Raw genomic sequence first — 22,568 nt, 5'->3', positions numbered from 1 at the left:
TTTGGTTTTGATAATATATGGAGGATAAGAATCAATGCTAGAATGTGACTGTATTTGTTTGAAATAAATGTATTAAAGATGTTAATTTCAGTCGCTGGCATGGAAATCTTGCTTTCGAAGCACAGAGTGACAGACTGAGTAAAAAAAGAATCAACTATCTTGCTTTTTATCTTGCAAGTGTTGGTTAAATCTAGAATGCCTTTCATGTCTGACTCATTCTAGCTGTATTTCTGTTATATGTATGTGACTATTTATAAAACTGCCAGAGTGATGGATCAGATGTTAAATCAAAGTTAGAGCAATACATAAAAGTATCACAACCACATGGTCATAACATCCGTTTTTCAAATATATGGATGTTTCTCTCATTCGTTATGCGCTTTGTTTATGTATGAGCGACTCTGTCGTCAAGTTGTAATATAAGACAACCTGAAAACTCAAGGATACTTCCTCCTGAGTTTTTACTGCCTTCTTGTGTTTCGCTGCTAATTAAGATGAATATTGTGTTGATGGTATATTGTCAGTTCTGAGATGATGGCTTTCCATCCTGTAATGCAATACTGAGGGTGCTAAAACTCAGGCGCTACAAAATATACAGATATTCTTCCAGCGGTCCCCCAGCTGTTTTAGCACATGTCAGCACATCACGGTGATGCAAAGACACTGCAGGGGCATTTAATGAAGCCCCTGTGCTGCTGATGATTTAATGATCATGGTGTGTGTGGTTTCTGATATATGGACAAATATCTGCAAGTAATTACACCAAATCGTTTTCAGGGGAAGTGCTTTTGTAAAGTGTGTTTAAAGGAGAAATGACTGTCAGCATTTGGTGCTCTGCAATGGAAATAACACACTTTATAATTGGATATGTATAGGATTATAAGATACTAAGCAAAAAAGAATGGCCTTAATTTATAGCACTTTCTTGAAAACATCCTCTCTTGTACAGTTAATTTGTTTGAACACACATATATATATAGCCCGAATTGAAGGAATTGAAATCTACAGTATATTGGCCTAAATATATGGTTGTAAACTGTGCAAATAATGGGTAGTGGGTAATTTGAGTTAAATTCAGATTACCCTGAGGAGTTGAAGAAAAAATTATGTTCCTAAAAAGAATCCCGTCTGCCCTGAGCTCTACAGCATAGAGAGGTTATAAACCATAGATACACAACTTGTTATATAACTATAACCTTCTATTATTTTACCCAGTTTTGCCATGGCCTCGTTCTCTTGTGCTCAGCCTTGTTCCCTCAGTTCCTATGAGACTACTGTAACTGCAGTTGACTGCAATAAGGGACTGCAGGGAAGGGCACTAAATACTAAGGTGGCCAAGCCACACAGCCTACATTTAGGTCCAACCCTCTCATGAAGGGGCAGAAAGCTCCTATTGGGCTGTAGAATGATAGTGGAGCAGTTGTTACTGGACAAATGCTATAACTGAGCATCTGTTCGCATGCGGCTGAAGAGACCACAATTTTAATAAGCTGCCGATAAAACGGTCTGATTGCAAAGTTTGGACCCAAGCACAAATAACATATGATAATTCGAGACTTGTGGGAAAAATTACTTGTCCTTGTGAACTTAATGTAGCCTAATAAGCAATCAATACATGTGAAGACTGCAGAACATTCATCTTGCTTCAAACCAATTAGAATTTCTTTGCTTCTCCTTTAGCAAATGTGTTAGAATAGATGAACTCATTTTTCCTCATTCCCATACTGCAATGTTTCTCAGCCTGCCTTGTGCTCTTCAAATCAGTAATTATAGTAGGCTATGTTTAGATAAACTCAACCTGAATTTTCCGGGTATGCTCTATCAATTTGACATCCCACTCTCAAGCTTTTAGACTTCTCTTCTAGGACTTGCAAGATACCAGCCAGATGTTTTATATAATAGCTACTGAAATACCTATTACAACAAATCCTTGAAATAACTTAAATTGCGTAACACTCTTAAAGTGCTCATATTATGCTTTTAGGCTTTTTCCCTTTCCTTTATTATGGTATATATCTTTTTTGTGCACGTTATAGGTTTACAAAGTGAAAAAGCCCAAAGTCCACCCCAAAGGCACTTACCATCTCCAACAGAGAACACTGTTCACAAACTGCTCCAAACAGCTCTATTGTAGTCCAGCCTTTACTTCCGTGACGAAAGTGCGTCACTTTAACACGCATTATAACACTGCGTGTTAACACGCCTAGCTGCTAGCATGGCACGCCCTCATACTCTGCTTCTGACTGGGTAGTAGCAAAGAATTTCTAATATGGGAAGAAGTTCCACTCTCTCGTTACTTCCGGCTTCTGAACTAGTTGCAGTTCCACTCTTGATCCATATAGGGGGCGCTCACAGGCCAGTGCAGAATGAATGGTGGTGTATGGAGCTATACCCTTCAAAATCCACTTTTCTCAGGATATAATTTTTTGTCTAGTAATTTGAATGTTGCATTCGAAAGGGGAGGATGAGAAAATACACACTGCTGGGTGTTAGCTTTTTGTGGCTTTTTTGTTCTAAATAGCCTTTTAAAATATCAATGATGTCATACACATATACGGCCAGAGATACTGCTTTACGCTTCCTTTTTTCTCTCGAGGCATCGACAACACAGCTGACAGGTTAGGCTCTCCCTGTTAATACACGTGCTAGAAAGAGGTTTGCTAATGTTTTAAAGACCACGCCGAAATATTCACTCTGACATTCTGGTTCTGCTTCGGATGCCGTCAAGCGGGAGCTCTGGTTGTAATCAGTCCTTCACTGACCAATCAGCATTCATTAGCAGAATGCTAGCGTGTTATGGGCAACAACGACTCAACCTGTAACAAATCGAAAGGGCATAAGTACTCGTTCATTCAACTTTTGACCTATAATCTATGTTAAACTTGCAAAAACTACAATCAAATCTAAGATTTCTCAACGACAATCAGGCGAAAGAGACAAATTTAGCCGTCTAGCTCCATAGGGTCCCATTCATTTAGCACTGGACCGTGATCACCCCCAGTGGAACTCTGGTGGAACTGCAACCAAAGTAGGTACAATGGGGCTTAATAGGGAGTGGAACGGCTTTCCGCAGACGGGCTTTGGTAGTAGTCCTTACCTAGCTACTGCGCATGTGTGACTCCCAACAAAGATGGAATAGAAGTGAGATGCCTCACTCTGTAGCTAAAACGGAGAGCTCAACACACAGGGTGAAAAGAGGAGCTGCAGCAATGTGCAGTAGCCTATGTGGTGTTTGAAAGACCTGGGCGCCTCTATTGAGTTTCATTATGGGAATTGAAGAGTTTTTGGAGCTTGACCCTTAAGGTGCAGTAGGTAAGCCTTATGAAACTAACTTTCTGTCATATTTGCTGTCATATGACATATTTGCTGTCATGGCCGGGCGGGGGGTGGGGTTGTCTAACTATGTGTCAATCACTGCTCATGCACAGCATTCATTCACCCTTGTGGGGGGAGGGGCTCAGGATAACGTTTTGGGCTTTATCAGAAAGGGGGGACGGACTGAGAAGTTGTTGATGTTCAAATGTTTTGGCTAAGTCCTGGATCTTCCCAATCCTACCTACAGCACCTTTACTAAGGACTACCACTCAGGATATCTAGGCCTCTGCTGCATCAATTTGAACCATTCCTGTTTAATCTCAGCTTAATGAAATTGCAATGCTAAATTGCCACAGAATCCCTTTAATAGCTGCATCTAAGCTATAAATATAGCCACAATATATCATACATTTTACAATAATGCTAACACATTAATAGAGTTCAAACAAAACATGTAAAGTCAACCAGCAGACATACCTAACTCCCTATAAAGATAACAATTGTCAGAGATGACATTATGCCAATAATATCCATATAGCCCTTGTCACATAATTATAAAGTGATGGCCAATTTGTATATTACGTTATTTAAGTGGATCATACGCATAATTACACACACTGGTGCAGTGAGTATAGCTAATAAAAAGGTAAAGTCCCTTCAGTCATAACATAATAAAAAACAAAAAGGAGCTATATCATGTAACCTAGGTAAAAAGACAGGCATTCCTAGACATAAGCTTACCATATCAGTTGGGCACACAAGCTAGAGTAAAAGAGCCAAACTCTGTCCTGAAAATAAGAACGTGGGTCAAAAAGTGGGTTCATTAACCCTTCGCTGTATACGAGATGACACGTGTAAGGCTCTTAAAAAGCATACAAAGAGTCCCTGTGTGACCAATGCACTGCGACGTCAGAGTCTCTCTGGCTCTGACTGGGCTGAGTTACCAGTAGCAACGTCACTCCCTGACGGCGGCATCAGAGAGCAACACGGACGGCCATCCGCGCAGCAGCGAGTCGCTCCCGGAACTCGGTGGAGGAAGACAACGTTGGACAGTGGCTCTCTGCTTTGGGACTGACTGGACGGCCACTTCCCGTTTCTGTAGCTCCGGTAAACCCCGAAGTCATTTTTATCATTACAAGGTAATTTGTGTGTGTGTGTGCGCGTGTGTGTGTGTGTGTGTGTATGTGTGTTTTAGGCAACTCGCTACAAAGAACAGCGTGGGTACCAAGTGTTGCGAAGTACAATGACTAGCAAGCTTCCCGCACTGTAGCTGTAGCCATAAACTGTGTGTTGCTATGGTACTGCCAGGCAACGTCCCACCTGCTGCTGCTGCGACTTTATGTTTCTTACTCCTGTCAACCAAAATGCATATGGAAACTCTCTTTCATATGAATTAATTCAGCCATTTATTTGTTATGAATTTAATGGAATCGATAATTCCTGAGACTTAATGCTACATTAATTTAAATTGACAACACTCCTCTTGCTCCACACTGTCACTGTGCCTTGACTGTGGGCTTTATTCAGTAGCTTTGACAGACAGTAGAAAGGTCGTTGTCTGTTTTGAGTGTTTTTCCAGTCAAGTGCTCATGCATCTGTGGCTCTAGGTGACAACACGGTCCATTTCCACTAAAACACAGCAAATGCATTCCTTTTGTAACTGCTGTGTGCCTGTTTATTTTCCACAGTGTCTAAGTAACACCCAGGACCAGAAGGCTTGAGCGAACACAAGATGGTGATTACCAGCATGGCATCCCTCAGAAGGACATCACTGGCCATGGACACAGAGAGCAGATGTTTGCAGTGAAGGTGCCTACTTAGTGCATACAGTAGTTTTTTTATGTGGCTTAGACAGCTGCTGTGGTTAGGCATCAGTGCATGCCAACGCTAGGCCCGTGATACAAAGAAATTCCATTATGCCTCTTCTCCTGTCTACTGTGACAGAGAGGAGGAAATCGCCATGCTGTCATGAGGCCAGGAAGGAGGGAGAATTATGAGTCAGAATGGAGAAGAAAAGAAAACTGTCACTCTTCAAATCCGCCTCTGTCTAAGCTTTGTAGACTGCTCGCACACTTATTTTAAGAGCAAGACCACATCTCTTCTCAGCTGGCATCTAGAACTGTAGAGCTATGTTGAGACCTTGCTTCTTTTTTTTGCTTTCCATACATTATTACTGAAACCTTTTACCTTTTCTTAAACTGTTATGTCTGTGTAAATTCCAGGGATTTGAGCTGAGCGCAAAGTGCAGCGGGGTACATGCCAGGCGAGCTCTGTTCATTGTGTTTTAGTTTACACACCTCCTATCCTATCTCAGCTGTCAAGAGGGAGGGATCTTTTCTACAGTAACTTACCCAGAGCATAAGAGATAGTGGTGGGAAAGGAGGAGGGGGGAGAGGAGTGAGAAGAACAGAGAATGAGTGGAACAGGGATTTGAACGTGCTTAACCCAACCACTGAGTGACTCTTGTATCCAAGGACTAAGGTAGCAACGCATCCAAACGCCACTCTTCGCCCACGGACTGCTATGAAGAAATGAGGCAAACATATAGGCACTCAGCAGCTCTCATATAGACTCAACAACCTGCTGGCCCTTTTTCACAGGGCCCCTGGGGTTTGACTCGCCTGTCTGGAACGCCAGGGCTGGTGATGACTGAGCAGATCATGACCACAGCTAGAGTGACATACACAGAACGATATACTCCCTTAGCTTAAATGGGAGTTTCCTTTTTTGTCTTCAAAACAAAACAAAACAAAACAAAAGAGTGTTTCCCTTCTTTCACTGGCATCATTGCACCTAAACAGGCCCACGTTTGTGTATGTTTTTTGGCAGAGGAGCAGCCTGGAGAGGAGGTAGTAACAGGTGCTGTGTGCCAAGGTGGATTTGGAGGTGTGGAGGAGAGCTTGAAGATCATGGGTAAATCAAACAGCAAGCTCAAGCCAGAGGTGGTGGAGGAGTTAACAAGGAAAACCTACTGTGAGTATCTTCACGTCTTTTTCTTTGTGCTTGTGTTTTAGGAACACAAACTCTTTTCAGCTAGCCTGCATGAGAATAAAGAAACATTCTGGCCAAACGTGAAAGACTGTACAGCGTGTGATAGGAATAGCAAACATTAATAATGATATTTTCCACCCACTGGGATCCATACAGGCTGTACAGTAAATAGCCCTGCCTGCTACAGTAAGATATAATGCAATTCTGCACCCGTATCTCATTATCGACAAAACAGAGCTACAACTAAACGTCAGCCGAGAATAAGCTCCCTGTTTGATTTCAATTTACATTTAAATGTTGTGTAGCAAATTGCGATTAGTTAAAGTCCCACAAAAGTTGCGATCAGCATCTTTAAATCACGCTGAAGGGACTTTTAAATATGGAGATGCTGAGTTTGTATCGAGCTGGGGGTTTTAGAGATGAGGATGTGGTTTTATGCAGGTCACGGAACCTCCGTACATTCTTTTATGTATACAGAGACAGAGATAAATGAGTATACAATATAAACAGAGTTTGAATTTAAATGGTGGGGTTGATCATAAAGAGTACATGGATTTGTGTTGTTCCTGTAGACTTATCATTGCAAATTGACAGCATTTGCTTTTCCCACCTTGTTAGCACTAACTCCTCCCCCTCCCCCCTCGCCACATTTTTCAATCAAATATGAGCAGAGATCACATTTATAATTACCACAACCATGTCTGCTCTGAAGACACCATATTAACCATTTGCGTGTTATTTTTGGAGCACAGAGTTATTATTTGAGCAGTACAGTGTGCAGGTGTGGGTGGGAGTTGACATCCATTGGCTACTTAATGACAGTGTTATTTGTGTGGTGGGTCTCTCCACAGCAGAACCATGGAAGGCTGTTGTGGTGGCAGGAAATTGCTGTGGAGGAAGATTGGGCTTCGTGCTGGGCTGGGCTGGGCTGCTTGCTGCTGTCCTCTCTCTCCCTCTCTCTCTCTCTCTCTCGCTCTCTCTCTCTCTTACCCTTTTCGCCCTGTCTCCTTCGCTTTATCCCCTAATTGCCCTCTTTGAGCTGGGAATGGAATAGTATAATTAGGATCTTATCTGGTTAGCGTCGCTGAGAGGGGCACCAAGCTTTCTCTCCCAGTGTGATCATTCTCCCGTTCTCTGTTGCCTGACTTGAGACTTATTTCTGCTTTCCTTCATCCTGTTGTTGCCTCGTTTTCTTGCTCTCCCATGAGAAGCTGTGTCTGCCATTTTGGTCTATGCTTTCCTTTGGTTCTTGACAGATTGGGGACTTAGTAAATTCCTCTGTGCCTATGTGTCTTTTTTCTTTCAGTGGTAGGGTGTTATTTTTCCTCAGCAAATTATGCCCTCTGTGTTGTCAGCCAACTGACAAGGCCAGGCCAGAATTAAGGTCTGTTTAGTTAGATGTCTGTCTTCAGCTTTGTTGTAGGTTTAAAAATGCATGCATTTTCATCAGACAATTATTATGACTTTAAATATAACACCTTCTGGCCAAAGACAACATTAAACAGTACCAAGGCTATGGCTAGCCAGCGTTTTTCCCGTTCTTAGTGAAAACTGTGGAAAATGGTTGCAGCCTTACCTGTACTTTTAAAATGCTTTTCCAAATGACTGCTATGGCATCACATAGAAATGCCTGCAGTCCTGTTAAAATGTCTGCAGGAAGTAGGCTAGGCCCAATGTTATGGCATGATGATTTTGTAAGTTGTCAAAGCCATGAAGAGGCCCACGGTGACAGAGCAAGCTGGATGTGTTCTAGCAGACCCTGCAGGGCCAACCAGCTGAGTGGGCCCTGCACTCTCCTGCAATGGGCTGATCACATTATTGCCCATTGCCTCTGACTGACTTGAATTTCTTGATGAAATGCTGAGCAGAAGAAATTGAGGCCGAGATATATGCTGGCGAAGGCTACCTGGCCTGGCCTTCTTATCAATAGCCTCCGTGTGATTCTGCTCCAGCGCTGCAGTAGTCACACTATGGAATACACACGTAGATGTCATGGTGAATTTGTTTGCCATGAATATATGTTTTATTTCCTGACCAGTCTCTTGCAATATGAGGGTGTTTGACAATTTGATAATGTAATTCCCCAAAAATGTCTTATGTTTAAGGTTATGTTTGTAGGTTTATGTCTAGGCATGAAACTCCCTTTGTTTGTATACTTTTGCAGTAACCATGACTACGAGTTGCTCAAGGTTAAAAATTACAGAAGAAGACATTATTAATTAACTAACTAGCTGTTTGCTATGTTTATAAGGCCATTGCTTTGACCCAGGCCCAGCCGAATTAGTACAGTAATAGACGGCATGTGTCCTCAGACTTGAATTCAGAAAGTCTATCTCAAAGGACCACCTGGTTAAACCAACGCTATTGATTTACAGTCCTCGTTTTCATTAGCAACCCCAGGGGCCCGAGAGGCCGAACATTGCTGTGGTTACTTGAGAGAAAGTCAAGAGACGAGGGGAAGCCGTGAGGGATTGGTTGATTAGATGCTGGCAGATAATTGTGTGTGTGTGTGTGGGCATGACAACACATCCTGCCTCCTGAACTGTTCTTTTTCTTAAATCTGTGGCTGACCTTCACTCCCTCAGCCTTGTTTGTCTTTTTGTGGCTCCCTGGGGTTTACTCCCACTTGTTCTCGCAGAAATGTATTATTCATCTTCTCTTATAGCAGGCTAGAATCGATGAATTCTACACTCAACTAAACATGGCTATTTCTTTCAAACTTGCACGTTGACACTGTTGAATAGTTTTGGTAAAGTCAGATGTGAAAGGATTGGGCCAAGATGATTAATGACGCTACTACAGTACTCGGCTCCTCTGTTGTATCTAACAGCATGCTACTTTTATTTTCTAGGACAGCCAAAGTATTCCTCAAAGCTAATATGTCTCTTTATTTCTCTCACAGTTACAGAGAAAGAGGTGCAACAGTGGTAAGTGTATGCATTCATTTTTGTTTTTATTGTGTATATACCTTTTTTATTAGGTTTTCTTTTAAAGGGGGTGTGCTCAATATTCTGAACATTAATATAGCAGTAAACTTCTATTTTCTGTGTAAAGATATACTGGAGTAATGGCGTCCTGAGCCGAAAATGAAGTCACACTCCCACTGTGTGTGTTGTTATCCGAGCTTCTCTGTTCTTTGTTTTGATAGCCAGTCCGGCAGCACGTGCATGTGAGTGCATGTTAGTGCATGTGAGTGCACGCCTGTGCATGTGAGTGTCTTGTGCGTCGTTATCAGACGCCAGGGCCAGACAAAGTGCTGGCATTTGACGAGTTGGGGAACGGTCTGCCGAGAGCTGTGTGGAGGCAATCCCAGACTTTTTCTAAATATTGAGTACAGCCCTTTTAACCAACACAGATAGTGGCCGGGTTGGATCAGTGGGTAGAGCAGGCGCACATATACTGAGAGGTTTATGCCTCGATGCAGAGGTCCAGGGTTCGAATCCGACATGTGACGATTTCCTGCATGTCTTCCCCCTCTCTCTCCCCTTTCTCGCCTAGCTTGTCAAAAATTAAAGGCGGAAAAGCCCAAAAAAAAGAGGAAAAAACAGATAAACAAAAGGAATTATATGGGCCAACTGGGGAGGATACATTTCTGAAATGAACATCAACATCTATATACATGCACATTGATATCAACCAAGGAAAAGAACATTTTAAATTGGAAGATATGCCCATAACATATATATATATATATATATATATTACTGCTATACAACATCAGGTCTTATAGTTTGACACATGGGTAAGCCATTTTGACCTGTTTTCATCAAAGATGTGAATTTGAGTTCTCAGTTTAAATGTGATTCTATCCATGGTGTATACATTGTAAACTAAGTCGATCCACTCATTTTGCATGCCACTAAACAACAACCTCACCAATTATTTATCACGTATTGCACAGTTAACCCCTTCTAGATCAACCATGATTTTGAAAATTAAAATAGATTTTTATTTTAAAAACTGCCTCCAGGTATCTGTAGACACAGAAAATGTGAAAGTGATTTGCCACTGTGCTTCCACAGGACCTCCAGTGGGCAGTCTGATTAGAGTTGTTAGTCTTTTGCGCTGGAGTACAGAAGAACAGAGTCACATTCTTCCAGCTGAATTCTCTTCAGGAGGGAGGTCTGCTGTCTGCAGATCCAGAAATACCCTCTGCTTTCCATTTTGCTTTAATATACAGAGTACGGTTTCATTTTTACATTTTAAGAGCAAAATATAATTTTGATATTGCTTGTTTGGTAAGTAGCATCTTTATAGGCTTTTTGAAAAACATCAAGTATTCCTTTTCCCATTGTAGTGTCGTCTTTTGAAAATATCTTGCCAACAAAATCTCTGATTTGTAAATACCTAAAGTGATCCTGATTCTGCAGATTAAAGTTGATCTTAAGGTCCGGTAAGTCCATAACCGTACCTTGATTTAAGAGCATTTCCAGTCCAGCTTCTAAACCTCGTGTCATACTTGCTGGGCATGAAGTCCAGGTCATAGGCGAACCATTTGAACATTTTAGTCCTGCCCTTCCATTGGTGCCTTTTTAATTTTTTAATTCCATATCTTTAGGGAACTAGTTATCCAAAGGTTATTTGGGTCTGAAAGATGACTAGTTAATGAAGGGTCTCCTACCAGCAGTATACATTCGTTTTTAATGAGATATTTCCATTCCTGATGTAAAGCTATTCATATATTATTACAATCACAATTGTGTTTTTACTGGCAAAGCTCACAGGAATCAGGGGGGTCTTATATTGACCCACTTCCAAAATCCACTTTGATATGTATTTTGCCCAAGATTTTGCTTCTTGAGTCCACGAATAGTGCCTTTACATTTGGTTTGGTAGTTGATTCGAAGCCATCTCCCTCACTCCTACCCTGAAGACAGATAAGTTCTGAAAATAGAATGACTTTGAAGCCTTACTGAGACTGAATGACTTTGAAGGCTCATAATACGGATACAAACATTTCAATGATGCATTCCTCAACAACCTTTTTTGCTCTATTTGCAAACGGGATGTCTGATAACAGAAGAATTGCGGAGGCATGAGGTTGTTTCACATCCAGGCACTTAATCACTACATGGCCACAGAGCCTCCACAAGTTTGCCTATTAGTAATCCTCCCTGTCGGAGTCTGTAGCTATGATTCAGTTTGACCTGCTCCGGCATCACTTTGCAGAGGTCTCGCCTTTGTCTGATCCCAGCCTGCACTCACAGTGTTCCAACATCTATTTACATATACAGTATCAAAATGAAACGTATCCAGGATAAGTCACAGAAACTGTGGTAAGAGTCATCATTACTATTAAGGTGTGATTTATTTATTTTTTCTGAAGGCACAATTTGACAGCTGCCGGGACACGGATGGGAGACAATGCATCTTCATGTACAGAGATGATTCAGGCATGAGCGTAGTCATCGCTTTTGTTTGCTGCATGCTGCTGCTCTTGGGCTATTGTTTTTTTGGAAAAGAAAAAACGAGTATTCTCTGTGTTTCTTTTCTAAAGAAACAATAGCCTTACTGTATATTCGAAGAGGCAGCGCTGTAATGAAGTGATCACTTTTCCATGTTTACACTTCAGTTCTCGTGCTTTGGTTTTGCATTTCACAACCAAATTCTGCATGCATGAAAAGAGCTCTGTGTCAGGAGCTAGTTGCTGTTCATGTCCCCTGTTAGGGGGTTTACGGTGGGGGGCGGGGCATATACACAGCCATGCAGCAGCATTAGATATCACTGGGCATTGGCAGTTCAATAGCCTCCGAGGTGTCCAGCCGTCTCCGGGGCTGACTGAGTGCACTGGTGCGGAATATACCCCCACTCTTCTTAAATCTCCAGCCCCCGGCTAGTTCACCATCACTCTCACTGTCTTTCACAGCAAAGTTTGCATTAGTCCTCACTTGAAGATCAGCAGCAATCAACGCGGCTGAGTGTGAGGGATGAGCGGGAATTTTACCAGGGGAAATGCCAGATGGCGTGTAATTAGAGCACAGGCACAGACATAGAAGAATTAGCAAGGTTAGATCAATGCCTGTGTTGTGCATTAAATTTGTCCCCCTTCCTAACTCTCCTCTAAAGGGAACATCATTGGTATGCTTGAGGCTCACCTGAAATCAATAACAAAATGCCATAGCGCAGTGATGTTCCTGCCAGCTAGGCAGACATTCTGCGCAACTCTTCAGCAAACCACCCTGGTAGATGCCAAGGAGTAGGAGCCAATGCCAGTAATACATTCTTAATCTTCATGCTGGCCCCCCTAGTGTGGGAGATGCACAATGTCACGCCTGCTATGTCCCTGCAAGTACAGTACGTAGTTGCACTATTACACTGCTTCAAGTACAGTCTGACTGTGTACGTGTCTTAGCACCAGTGTCACCAAGTCACATTTCTTGGACACGATGTGTTCTTGGCAAATGAAGGTGATTCTGATTATGACTCTGAGGAATAGCTGACACTGGGCAAACATGTTAACACTGGTACAGTGCCTCTGTACTGCACCCATGTACTGTAGATGTGTCGTCTGCTTATGTAACTCTACTGGTAGTATGTCAAATGTGTGTCAGTCAGCCTTACATGTGTACTGAATGCCTAGTAAAGCAAATGAATATGACTATAATAAAAAAACATATATAAATCAAAACTCAAAGTGCATGTTGAAGGTTTTAACTGGAGCCCAACCAATACTTATATTGACAAAGAGAGTGAAAAATCCATGATTTATTTAGTTTTTTCTTTACTTTAAAGACATAATTTGAGAATCAGAACAGCTTAATTTGGTTATTGAAAATGAAAAATAACACACTGAATCAAGTCGTGGTCTAGTTAGCATTTGGGTAATGTAGGCACAGGGTTTTGAGAAGGAGAAAGAATGTGTGTAATAAAAAAGACTTTCTCTGGTCTGACAGTGTCGTACGAGTACTCACTCCATTCACTGCTCTATCATTTTCACATGCAATAAGTCCTTAAGGCGCTCTTAAAATTGCGAAACACTGGTCACAGAAAATAAATCTTGAGGCAAAAGAAAATAGTCATATTAAAGAAGAACTCCTGTGATTTAGTATTGCACCATAAATCTGAGTGACTCCTAAAATACAGATTAAAAAAGCGGACAAAATCGAAGCAGCAGATTGAAGATGACATCATCAGGGTTATTTTTTTTCAGACTTTGGAAGGCTGCTTCAGAGCCAAAGAAGATATGTTTTCACAGGGACTAGCACTCCGCATAACAAGTAAACTGAACTTAATGTGCAAAATCAGTGGAGTGCCTTTTAAAAGCCTTTTTATTTAGTCAGGCATGGTTTAAAATGAAGACCTGTTTCACCTGGACCACAGTACTTATGTGGTTTGTGGTGTTAATTCATTTGTATATATTAATGTATCCTTCTATCAATGTGATGCAGGATACAGGGAAGGTTTTTTCGACCATTATTTATGTAAACGACACCAATCAAAAACACATTTCTCTGCTGAACTGTTCTTGTTACTTATCAGCAAACATACTCTGACACCAATATATCTGTGATAAGCGTATATGTCAGTATTGGAGAACCAATTCAGTTTTATTTTTCCTGCGATAAACAAAAAATGGCTATTTGATGCACCTGAAATGATTGAGTAAGAGCAATATAGCCACTTTACTGTAGATACACTGTTCTGTTTATGCAGCAAGCAATCTACTAAATGCACTATACTAAAACATGTATACTAACTGTACAGTATATACAGTACACACACTATGCTATACAGTGTGTTACAGTACCATTCAGCCTTTTCTGTTGGTTGCCGGCTATCATATTCCAAAGTCACACATTAAAAATGACTGAAGAATTCAGGTGAAATGGGTCAGCTTTGGATTATGATATGCATTGTGTGCCATGCACTTTGAATACCAATTAGACTGTGTTATGCATCATAGTGAGCTAGGCTTTCATTTTTTTTTCTGCACATCTCCAAGATAATTCAAATGTGAGAATTACATGGTTCCGCTCTCTTCTCGCCTTGCTGAAGATTTTTTTCTCAGCTGGTCCTCAAAATGTCTTTCCACCTCTCTTTGGCTATATGGAGCTGGCTTCATTATCTCCAAGGCAGATTAAAAGCACAGAGTTTAAGATGAGTGAGGAGCCTGAGTGCGAGTGGAAAAGATCTGTCCTGGCCTTCTTCACTAGAACACTCTATCTCTCTCTCGCTCTCTCTCTCTCTGGCCGTAATTACAGCCCGACCTTATTCTGAATCAGAGACGAACGTGCAGAACTCCCTTGTGCGTCATTTTTGCTGTTGATCAAGAGCAAAAGCTTTTTGTAATGCTTGGTATAACGAGAGTGTTATTTTCTCCCTGCTATTTCCTCCTCCTACTTTTCATCTAGCATTTATTTTTGTAATGGCTAACAATCTCTCCCTCACTCCCTGACCTGCCACAGCCTAGTTAGACTTTGAGGCTGCCGTGTCCCTTTTTATGAAGACATATAAGGAAACTGCCTGCCTTTTTGAGCGACTGCGCTTGAAATTGCTTATGAGATGCTTCTATATTTAGGCTAATCGCGATATTACGTCGCTCTCTAGATATGTCATTTCCAGGGGCAAGGGGAAGCTCTCAGACTTATCTATCAGCCACGCATATTATCAAAAGAAGACTAGAGAGTAATTTGATTAGACTTAACCACTCTGGGCCTGCTATTGGATTAGGGCAATCGTCTTATCTGTGAATGAGACAAATAGCTTTGCACTTTACTTTTTTGATCTAGCACACGCTTTCAGGCTGAATACGTAATGCCTGCTGCAGGGTGAGGAGGTGACTTCAATCTGTCATCGTTGTTGCCATTATACATGATATTAGAACTCTTTAAATATCTGTGCTTTATGTTTCAGGTACAAAGGCTTCATTAAAGATTGCCCAAGTGGGCAGCTGGATGCGGTGGGCTTTCAGAAGATATACAAGCAGTTCTTTCCTTTTGGAGATCCCACAAAGTTCGCCTCCTTTGTCTTCAATGTATTTGATGAAAACAAGGTTTGTAACCAATGTCATGTGTTTAACTCTCCTATTATGAGGCAGGACAAATAGGACAGAGAAATAGTTAGGCAGTGGCTGTTTGTTCGGGGTTGCTGCTTGACAAGGAACATAATGTTCAGAGCGACAGCGTCTGAGGATAGAGCTAATCTAAAGGTCCTTTCAGCCAGAGGTTGCACAGAACAAAAGGGCAACGTGGTTTAGAAATCCTTTTCATTTTGCTGCTCTTATTATTCCAGAGCCCTTTTTGAGAGAACTGCAGGCCATCAGGTTTGTATACAGAAAAGTGCAATTTATTACCTTTGAAGGAAAGCTGTTTCGGAAACATGTATTGAAATTCTTGACCATAGTGTAATCAAAATAATATACAGTATAAGGACATGTTTATTGTACCCAGTGTGGAATGATTGCCCTGTTTGTGTTCTTTGTATTTTGGTGCTAACTGTAAGGTTAGTACAAACATTATCCGATTTGTATTTTGTACATTTTGGAGTACATCAAAACACTACATACGTCTTTCAAAATCATTCTCTGCTCCGACATTGCCAGTATTATAACAGCACAGATGATTGTCTCCTATAAAAAAAGATGAGTCATTGCATCAGCAGTAAGACATAATCGTAACCCTTTGTTATGTGCCAGGAATCATTTTCCAATAGTGTTTGCCAAAATTTTTGTTTTGGAACGGAACTCCTGTCTGTTATGTGGGCAACATTTAGTCTGGAGTGATCCACCTCATCGCAGCTGCAGATTAGTCGAGTTGTGTTTACGAGGTCAAACTGTAGATGACCAGCTCCTGGGACGTTGGTGAGCCCCTGCAGGTTTATTGACTCAGTTAAGAGGCTCTGTGTCAGAAAGATCAGACAACCCCTCCATCTGATGTTTATCTGTGACATTCATTAGTGGTAGGCACCCTGTAGTTAGAGAACGCACTGATCTTAACAGTATTTATGACTTATGCAATCAGCAATGCATGACTTCAGCATTGTCTGGTCAGATGTCTGGTAGAGATAAAAGTTAGCTGACCCCAGGGCCATTCGAGCGCTTGGCTATCTTCTTAAAGCAAAGCTGCGGCTGAACTCATAGCAGTTACAGGTAGGCATCTGTTGCAGCACCACACACCGACAGTCCTAATATTATAATAATCCTAAATGACCACGTCCAGGGCGTCGGTTTACATGCTTTGCTTGTTATCGAGAGCTGTTGGATGTGTGAATGGCGTGTCTTTTATGCAGTGCTTTTAAGCATTTAATTTGATTTTAATTTTTCATCTCATGCGGTTGCTTGAGGATGGAGGTTCAGCTTGTTGAGTTTGTCTGAATTAGCGGCATGTGAGCCACTTTGAGTTTTCAATTTCACATTTGATTATTATCCATGTCAGTAGACGTTTGTCTCGGCTGCACAGAGTGTGGCCTCGCAGAAGAAAAAGAATGCCGAGGGCCACAATTTTGGGAGGGTAATTGGAAAATGTTGTGAACTTCTGTGGTACGATTCAGAGCTCAGAGGTTGTATAAGTGTCCGAATATTTTCCACCTTGTCGGACAGAATTATCCGCCATGCCCATTCACGATGCGGGATCGTTAGGAAAATGTAAAACATCCTCACCCCAAATATACAGCGGTTGTTTGTGTACTGTAACTTTTAGACAATGGGTCAGTCGCATCCATCTTACTAATGACCAGAGGTGACATATTTCTGCCTCAGGAGAGAGCCAGGTGCAGGGTCGAAAATAGCAGCCGACTTGGAGCAAATGTCTGGCCCCGTTTTTTCAGCAGAATACAGCAAGGATGTCATGGAAGAACAGCTACAGCAAGATGGCTCATCTTCTCTCTGGGCCATTTCCTCTCTCCCATTCTCTCTCTCTTTCTCTCTCTTTTGCCGCTGCAGGATGGACGCATCGAGTTCTCTGAGTTCATCCAGGCCTTGTCAGTGACTTCCCGGGGAACTCTTGATGAGAAGTTGAGATGTAAGAAGATGCAACCTCCTCCCCTGTCTGTTTGTTTTTTTTACATTTAAATAACAGGATTTAGGATTGACTGCCATGAGTTGCATATGAAAGAGGACTGATTTCTTTCTTAGAGCAGTGATTCCCAACCTTGTACTTCTTGCAGTTGCCAGGGGCTACGTGAAAAGATTGGAGAGTAGCATAACTAATAAAAAATTATTTTTTTTTAAATGAATGACGATTTGATTATATGGAATATATCCACATATTAAGATTAAGTCAACTGTAACACCTGAACACTACATGTCGCAGTAACGTAAGAGTGTGAAAACTAGATAGCAAGCGAGCACAGAAGTTTAAACAGGTAGCCAAAAGGAATAACTTAACAGTTATAACATAACGGTTATAATAGTTAGCTAAAAGTAATGTCAATGGATAATAGCCTAGTAGGCTAGTATTAGTACAGTAGCTGACCAAACCAGCCTTAACATTGACAGTTCAATTTTATGGAGAAAAAAAAAACTACACTTTAAAGTGTAATACATTTGGAACATACATTAGGAATCGATGATGGGGTACGTGACTTCATCTGACAGGGCTGTGGGGGTACCTCAGACCAAAAAGGTTGGGAACAACTGTCTTAGAGAGAAGACACACCAGCCCGATAATCGGGCGTCGGGCTGTCTGGCGAGGTCCGTGACTCGAGTCTGTTCAGTGTGTCCCGTGCCGTCGGCCGTCCGAGGAGCCCTCGGCATTCATTTGGGCCGACCCGACATGTTCAGTCGGGGACAGGGCAGTCGGGACTCACCCGGAAATGGGGAGTGGATGAGTCTCTCAAAATCTGACGAAAATCTTTTAAACTGACCTTTGTTGATCTGAAATGAAGACAGATTCAGCAACTGCATGGCCTATTTCTCACTTAAAATGTTTTCAGAAACACGTTTTGGTGAACTATTTTAGTACAATATGAGATCGGATTCTGAACAAGCCGCCATGACAGTCTGGCTGTGAATTTCCGGAGAAAAAAGAACCACGTGACGCGTTCGTCCAATCAGCTGCCGGTCTTCATTTTCTGGTAAATAATCAGACTGTTAATAGAAACAATACAGAGCAGCACCGCCTGCTGCTATGGAGACGTATTACGTTTCGCGCATGCGCAGAGCGTATGCTCAAGTCGGCGTCGCCTCAGTGTGTTCTGAGGCATTTTTTGGACCTCGGGACCCGACTGATCAGTCCGACTGGCTTTTCTGTGTCAGGGCCCTTAGAGAACAGCAAAAGGGAGATTATTAGCAAGACACAGCAGGCACACAACCTGGGGGTCATAACCCAATACGTTGACAACCTGTTTGGAAAATAAAACACCCTAGAATCCAATCCAATCCAATCCACTTTATTTATATAGCACGATTTTAACAAACACAAGGTTTCCAAAGTGCTGCACAAAAAGATAAAACAGAAATAAGTAGAATAAATAAAATACAATATGACAAACACAATACAAATATCCAACTATACACATAAGATCAACACTCTACCTGGTGTTAAAAAGCCAAAGAAAAGAGGTGGGTTTTAAGAAGATTTTTAAAATTAGACAGAGAGGAGGCCTGTAGAAAACCTGCAACCTTATCTGTAACCAAACGTTTTAAACCCGAAACCAAGTGTGAGCTTTATTCATATGCACAATCACTACTGTCGCCTTTTGAACTGGGAAGCAGACATGAAAGGCTGCTGCCTGTCTGTCCTCAGTTTTCACCACTTCCACAGACATGATACACTGCGTGCTGTGTAATCCATGCAAATTTATAGTTAAATCTAATCTTTTGTTTTACATTTTGAAGTCACAGTAGCCTTTTGATCTCTGTATGGGCTTACCGACCAACTTAAGTTCAACATTTTTCTCTACACAGGGGCTTTCAAACTATATGACCTGGATAACGATGGCTACATCACCCGAGATGAGATGTTGAACATCGTAGATGCCATTTATCAGATGGTGGTAAGTTTTACCAGACATCAGACGTATGCATCTGAATTGTTTTGAATGGTACAAACTGAATTATTTAATATCTTAGGGGAACACTGTGGAGCTGCCAGAAGAAGAAAACACACCAGAAAAGCGGGTGGACCGTATTTTTGCAATGATGGACAAGGTTAGTATTTAAATATCGAAATGATATCGAAACACAGGTGTGATAGAGACGGTGCCAATGCAGTAGTTGCTGTACCATTTGATGTTTTCTACAGATTAACACCAAACTGTGCCTGACGCTGAAACGAGTGCAGTAATGATTATTACTTTACCTTTAAGAGGACTGAATGTGCCTTTGTTGCCACCCTCAGGGCTTTGACATGGACACCGTTACGTTTAGAGCTGTTAGCCGTATCCATCAGAGCGTCACTAACACCGCCTGCAGTCTATAAACATCATATATAGTCTCCTGCACCACTAGCCCTCGGTGCTAATGCACACTCCCTCAGCCTCAAGAATCTACTCGGCTTTAGTGAAAGATGAGACGCAGCCTGCATGGGTGTGTTTGTCAGCCCACTACTGCCAACATCAGCCCATTAGACTAGCTGTGCAGCACAGCAGCACTTAGTGATTTGTATTGGCAGAGAGTGGCCACCATCCAAGGGCACTGAACCAAAGATCAGTCCAACAGCATAGAGCAGGGGTTACATGATTTAGCTTTAAGAGTCTGTTTTGCCCCCTGCTGGTCACTTTGTGTTAAAGCAGCACTTTCATTTTGTCTCCTGTTCCTTTCCCAGAATGCAGACGGGAAGCTGACTCTGCAGGAGTTTCAGGAGGGTTCAAAGGCAGACCCTTCCATTGTTCAGGCATTGTCTCTCTATGATGGACTTGTGTAGGAATGTAAGGTGAGTTGTGTGTTAATGAGCCAATACCTGCATACTTCTTTGCTTGGCTGATTTGCGATTCCAGTCGTGCTTCAACTGCAGGATAAATACTGGTTCATTCTTAATTCATCAGAGGAAAGAATAAAAAGCAAGCAGTCCGTGGGCTGAAACCAAAGTGAAGAAGCCACTTTCTGCTTGCAGTTTGTTCCTATGAATTATTCAAATGGCCCACTTGTTTGCTGGCAATCAAATAGTCTTGCAGTGCTGAGTGAAGAGCGAGACAGCCCTCTGCTCTCACTGCCTAATGTAATGCGCCGGCCGCTGCCAATTGTTGCTGACATCCCGCTCAGCGTTTTGTCAACTGCGAAGCGAGCTCGCAAAGACATATTTTAGTAATGCAGTAGATTTGTTTAGTGATTTATCTTGCATGCCCTGACCACACCCACGTTTCATGAAACCACTTCACTGTCTTATCAATTCAATGGTGATCATTCTTACAATTTCTCAGATGGATCCAACACAGCATCCGCACACCAATCCAGCACCATCATACCTGCGACGGGAAGGAACCACATTTATTGAAGTGGACTGAAAACTTTTGTTGCGCGGCCGTGTATCGTGTCAAGAAGCTGTCTGTCTACATTTCCAGTTCGGATTGTATAAACAAATATATCCTCTGATGTGACGGAAAAGTCAAACATGTCATCAAATCATTAATCTGTGCTTTTACAGCTACGTGGCACCGCGTACGCCCCTTGAGTGTTGTGGATTGTGTACGAGCATTTCTGCAAACGCACCGTTGCGGTTTCCCCACGGACAGTCCAAGGAACTCAATTCCCCCTGAGATGTTAGCGTGCGTCTCGCTCACATACCGTAAACCAGGGAACGCACGCGAATCGCTCGGATGAACTGTGCTGCTGCTTCACCGCCACACGGAGAGACTCGAAACCCGGGAGAACCTGGAAAAATGTGTTCCTTGCTGATAACGTGAACACGGACTTACAGTTACAAAGCAGTAGAGTGTACATTGTATAATGTAAATAGAAGGGTAATTTATTTTCTGCTCTGCTACGTTCATGGGAATTCCCTCATAAGTATGGAATGAAGTTTTATTTTTTATCAAAGTGTTGAAAATGTATTGCACTGTATTTTTCATTACTGTGGGATTGTTTTTGTTCTCTCATTCTGAGGTTTCCTTTCTCCTGAGAGAACAGGGTTTTTATTTGAAGAGGAGCGTCGAAGGAGCTGGGATTTTACTATGGATTATTTATTTTACTATGTTTGCACTCTCCGCATCCTATTGTGCTTTCACTTCCCCGTTAGCACTTGCGCCTAGTGTCTGTAGCGTTGCACGGCGACATCCTGAACGACATGACCGAGCCACACAGCGAATTCTCACAGCTCCCATCCGAACTGAGGCTCATTACTTCTTTTGAGAGCATCGTACTCCACCCTCAGCGCACACAAAGCCCTGGTCATCGAGAGGCACAAACAGACATCAATTCTGGTTGTAAAGCTTTTTGCGAGCTTCGTGGTTGCAATTGTCCACTTTGGTTTTGTCCTGTGTGAGGCCAGAGCATGTGATGATGCCTTTTTTTTTTTTCATTCTTGGATGGTTTTCGTTACAGAATTAAGATGTTTTATCAGCTTCACTAATGTTATGCCTTATGCAAATGATAATTTACTAAATGATAAATGTCATTTACCTGTTATAACAGTATAAGAGCACAGAATAAAATGCATTTAAGTGGCAACATTTTCTATCACTGCGTTCTTAGTCTTTGTATTTGAAATGACTAGAATTGTGTTTGATTTCTTTATATGCAGGTGATCATTTGTAGGAGCTGTTTTAGTTTAATGCATAAGTGTTGCTCAAATGTGTATTTGCAAAATGTTCAACTTTCCTTATGATCCCTAATGAATCACGTCTCAAGACGGTAATCCACACCTGACAGACTTCACACACCCGATTGCATTGTATTCGAAATTTAAAAGAAATTTAAAGATCTTACATGCCGACTCGCTTTGTGGTGTCATTCTGCACTGTTTTGGTTGTATAATGAACAATGAACTGCATAAAACTGTGATGTCTTGGCTTTGATTGGTGGGTTAATGAGGCTTAGTGGCTATTGTGTAGAAGCTGCTGGGTCTGTGTGCTCACTGGGCCTGCTCAGACCTGCTTTCTGTTTTCTTCTCATCAAGGACAGATGCAAATAATACCATAGAGAAGGCAGAGGACAGGACGGTCCAGAGCTATTGACCGGAGACTGTTCTGTCCTTTGGGTACATCTTTTTGATTCACTTTGTATTTAATATGTTTTAAGTGTAGCGTCTGTAACTAAATGCAGCAACAATAGAAGTTGTTTTTGAAGTGAACAATCAGCATCTTGTCTCAAAAAATATTCCATATACCACTTACTTTAGAAGAAGACACTACATTATTTACATTTATAAGATATGGGCTGGCTTCCT

General features: G+C 41.8%; 1 protein-coding gene across 3 annotated transcripts; it reads left to right on the top strand.

Annotated features, from left to right (window-relative positions):
* The first annotated feature begins 4,147 nt into the window (after window positions 1-4,147).
* Window positions 4,148-22,172, top strand: ncs1b (neuronal calcium sensor 1b). Of its 3 annotated transcripts, none has more exons than XM_031300695.2 (10): window positions 4,148-4,454; window positions 5,004-5,124; window positions 6,145-6,288; window positions 9,209-9,233; window positions 15,160-15,298; window positions 17,186-17,264; window positions 19,151-19,239; window positions 19,316-19,393; window positions 20,010-20,117; window positions 20,605-22,172. In XM_031300695.2, exons 3-9 carry the CDS (start codon window positions 6,225-6,227, stop codon window positions 20,106-20,108), a joined length of 573 nt encoding a protein of 190 aa, XP_031156555.1. In that variant the 5' UTR covers window positions 4,148-4,454; window positions 5,004-5,124; window positions 6,145-6,224; the 3' UTR covers window positions 20,109-20,117; window positions 20,605-22,172. The 3 variants fall into 3 exon arrangements, with proteins under 3 accessions (XP_031156555.1, XP_031156554.1, XP_035853681.1); XM_031300694.2 differs by having other exon boundaries at window positions 4,149-4,422; XM_035997788.1 differs by lacking the exons at window positions 4,148-4,454; window positions 5,004-5,124; window positions 6,145-6,288; window positions 9,209-9,233 and adding an exon at window positions 13,945-15,074.
* The last annotated feature ends 396 nt before the right edge of the window (window positions 22,173-22,568 follow it).

Source organism: Sander lucioperca, chromosome 2, assembly GCF_008315115.2.
Source record: "Sander lucioperca isolate FBNREF2018 chromosome 2, SLUC_FBN_1.2, whole genome shotgun sequence".
NCBI lineage: Eukaryota > Metazoa > Chordata > Actinopteri > Perciformes > Percidae > Sander > Sander lucioperca.
This window is presented reverse-complemented; position numbering and strand designations above follow the sequence as displayed.

Bases quoted from the DNA above. Each gene is read 5' to 3' on its own strand.
- ncs1b (XM_031300695.2), top strand. From the start codon at position 6,225: ATGGGTAAATCAAACAGCAAGCTCAAGCCAGAGGTGGTGGAGGAGTTA. The intron at 15,299-17,185 runs GTTTGTAACCAA...TTGCCGCTGCAG, and splicing joins ATGTATTTGATGAAAACAAG to GATGGACGCATCGAGTTCTC. The intron at 19,394-20,009 runs GTTAGTATTTAA...TTCCTTTCCCAG, and splicing joins TTTTTGCAATGATGGACAAG to AATGCAGACGGGAAGCTGAC.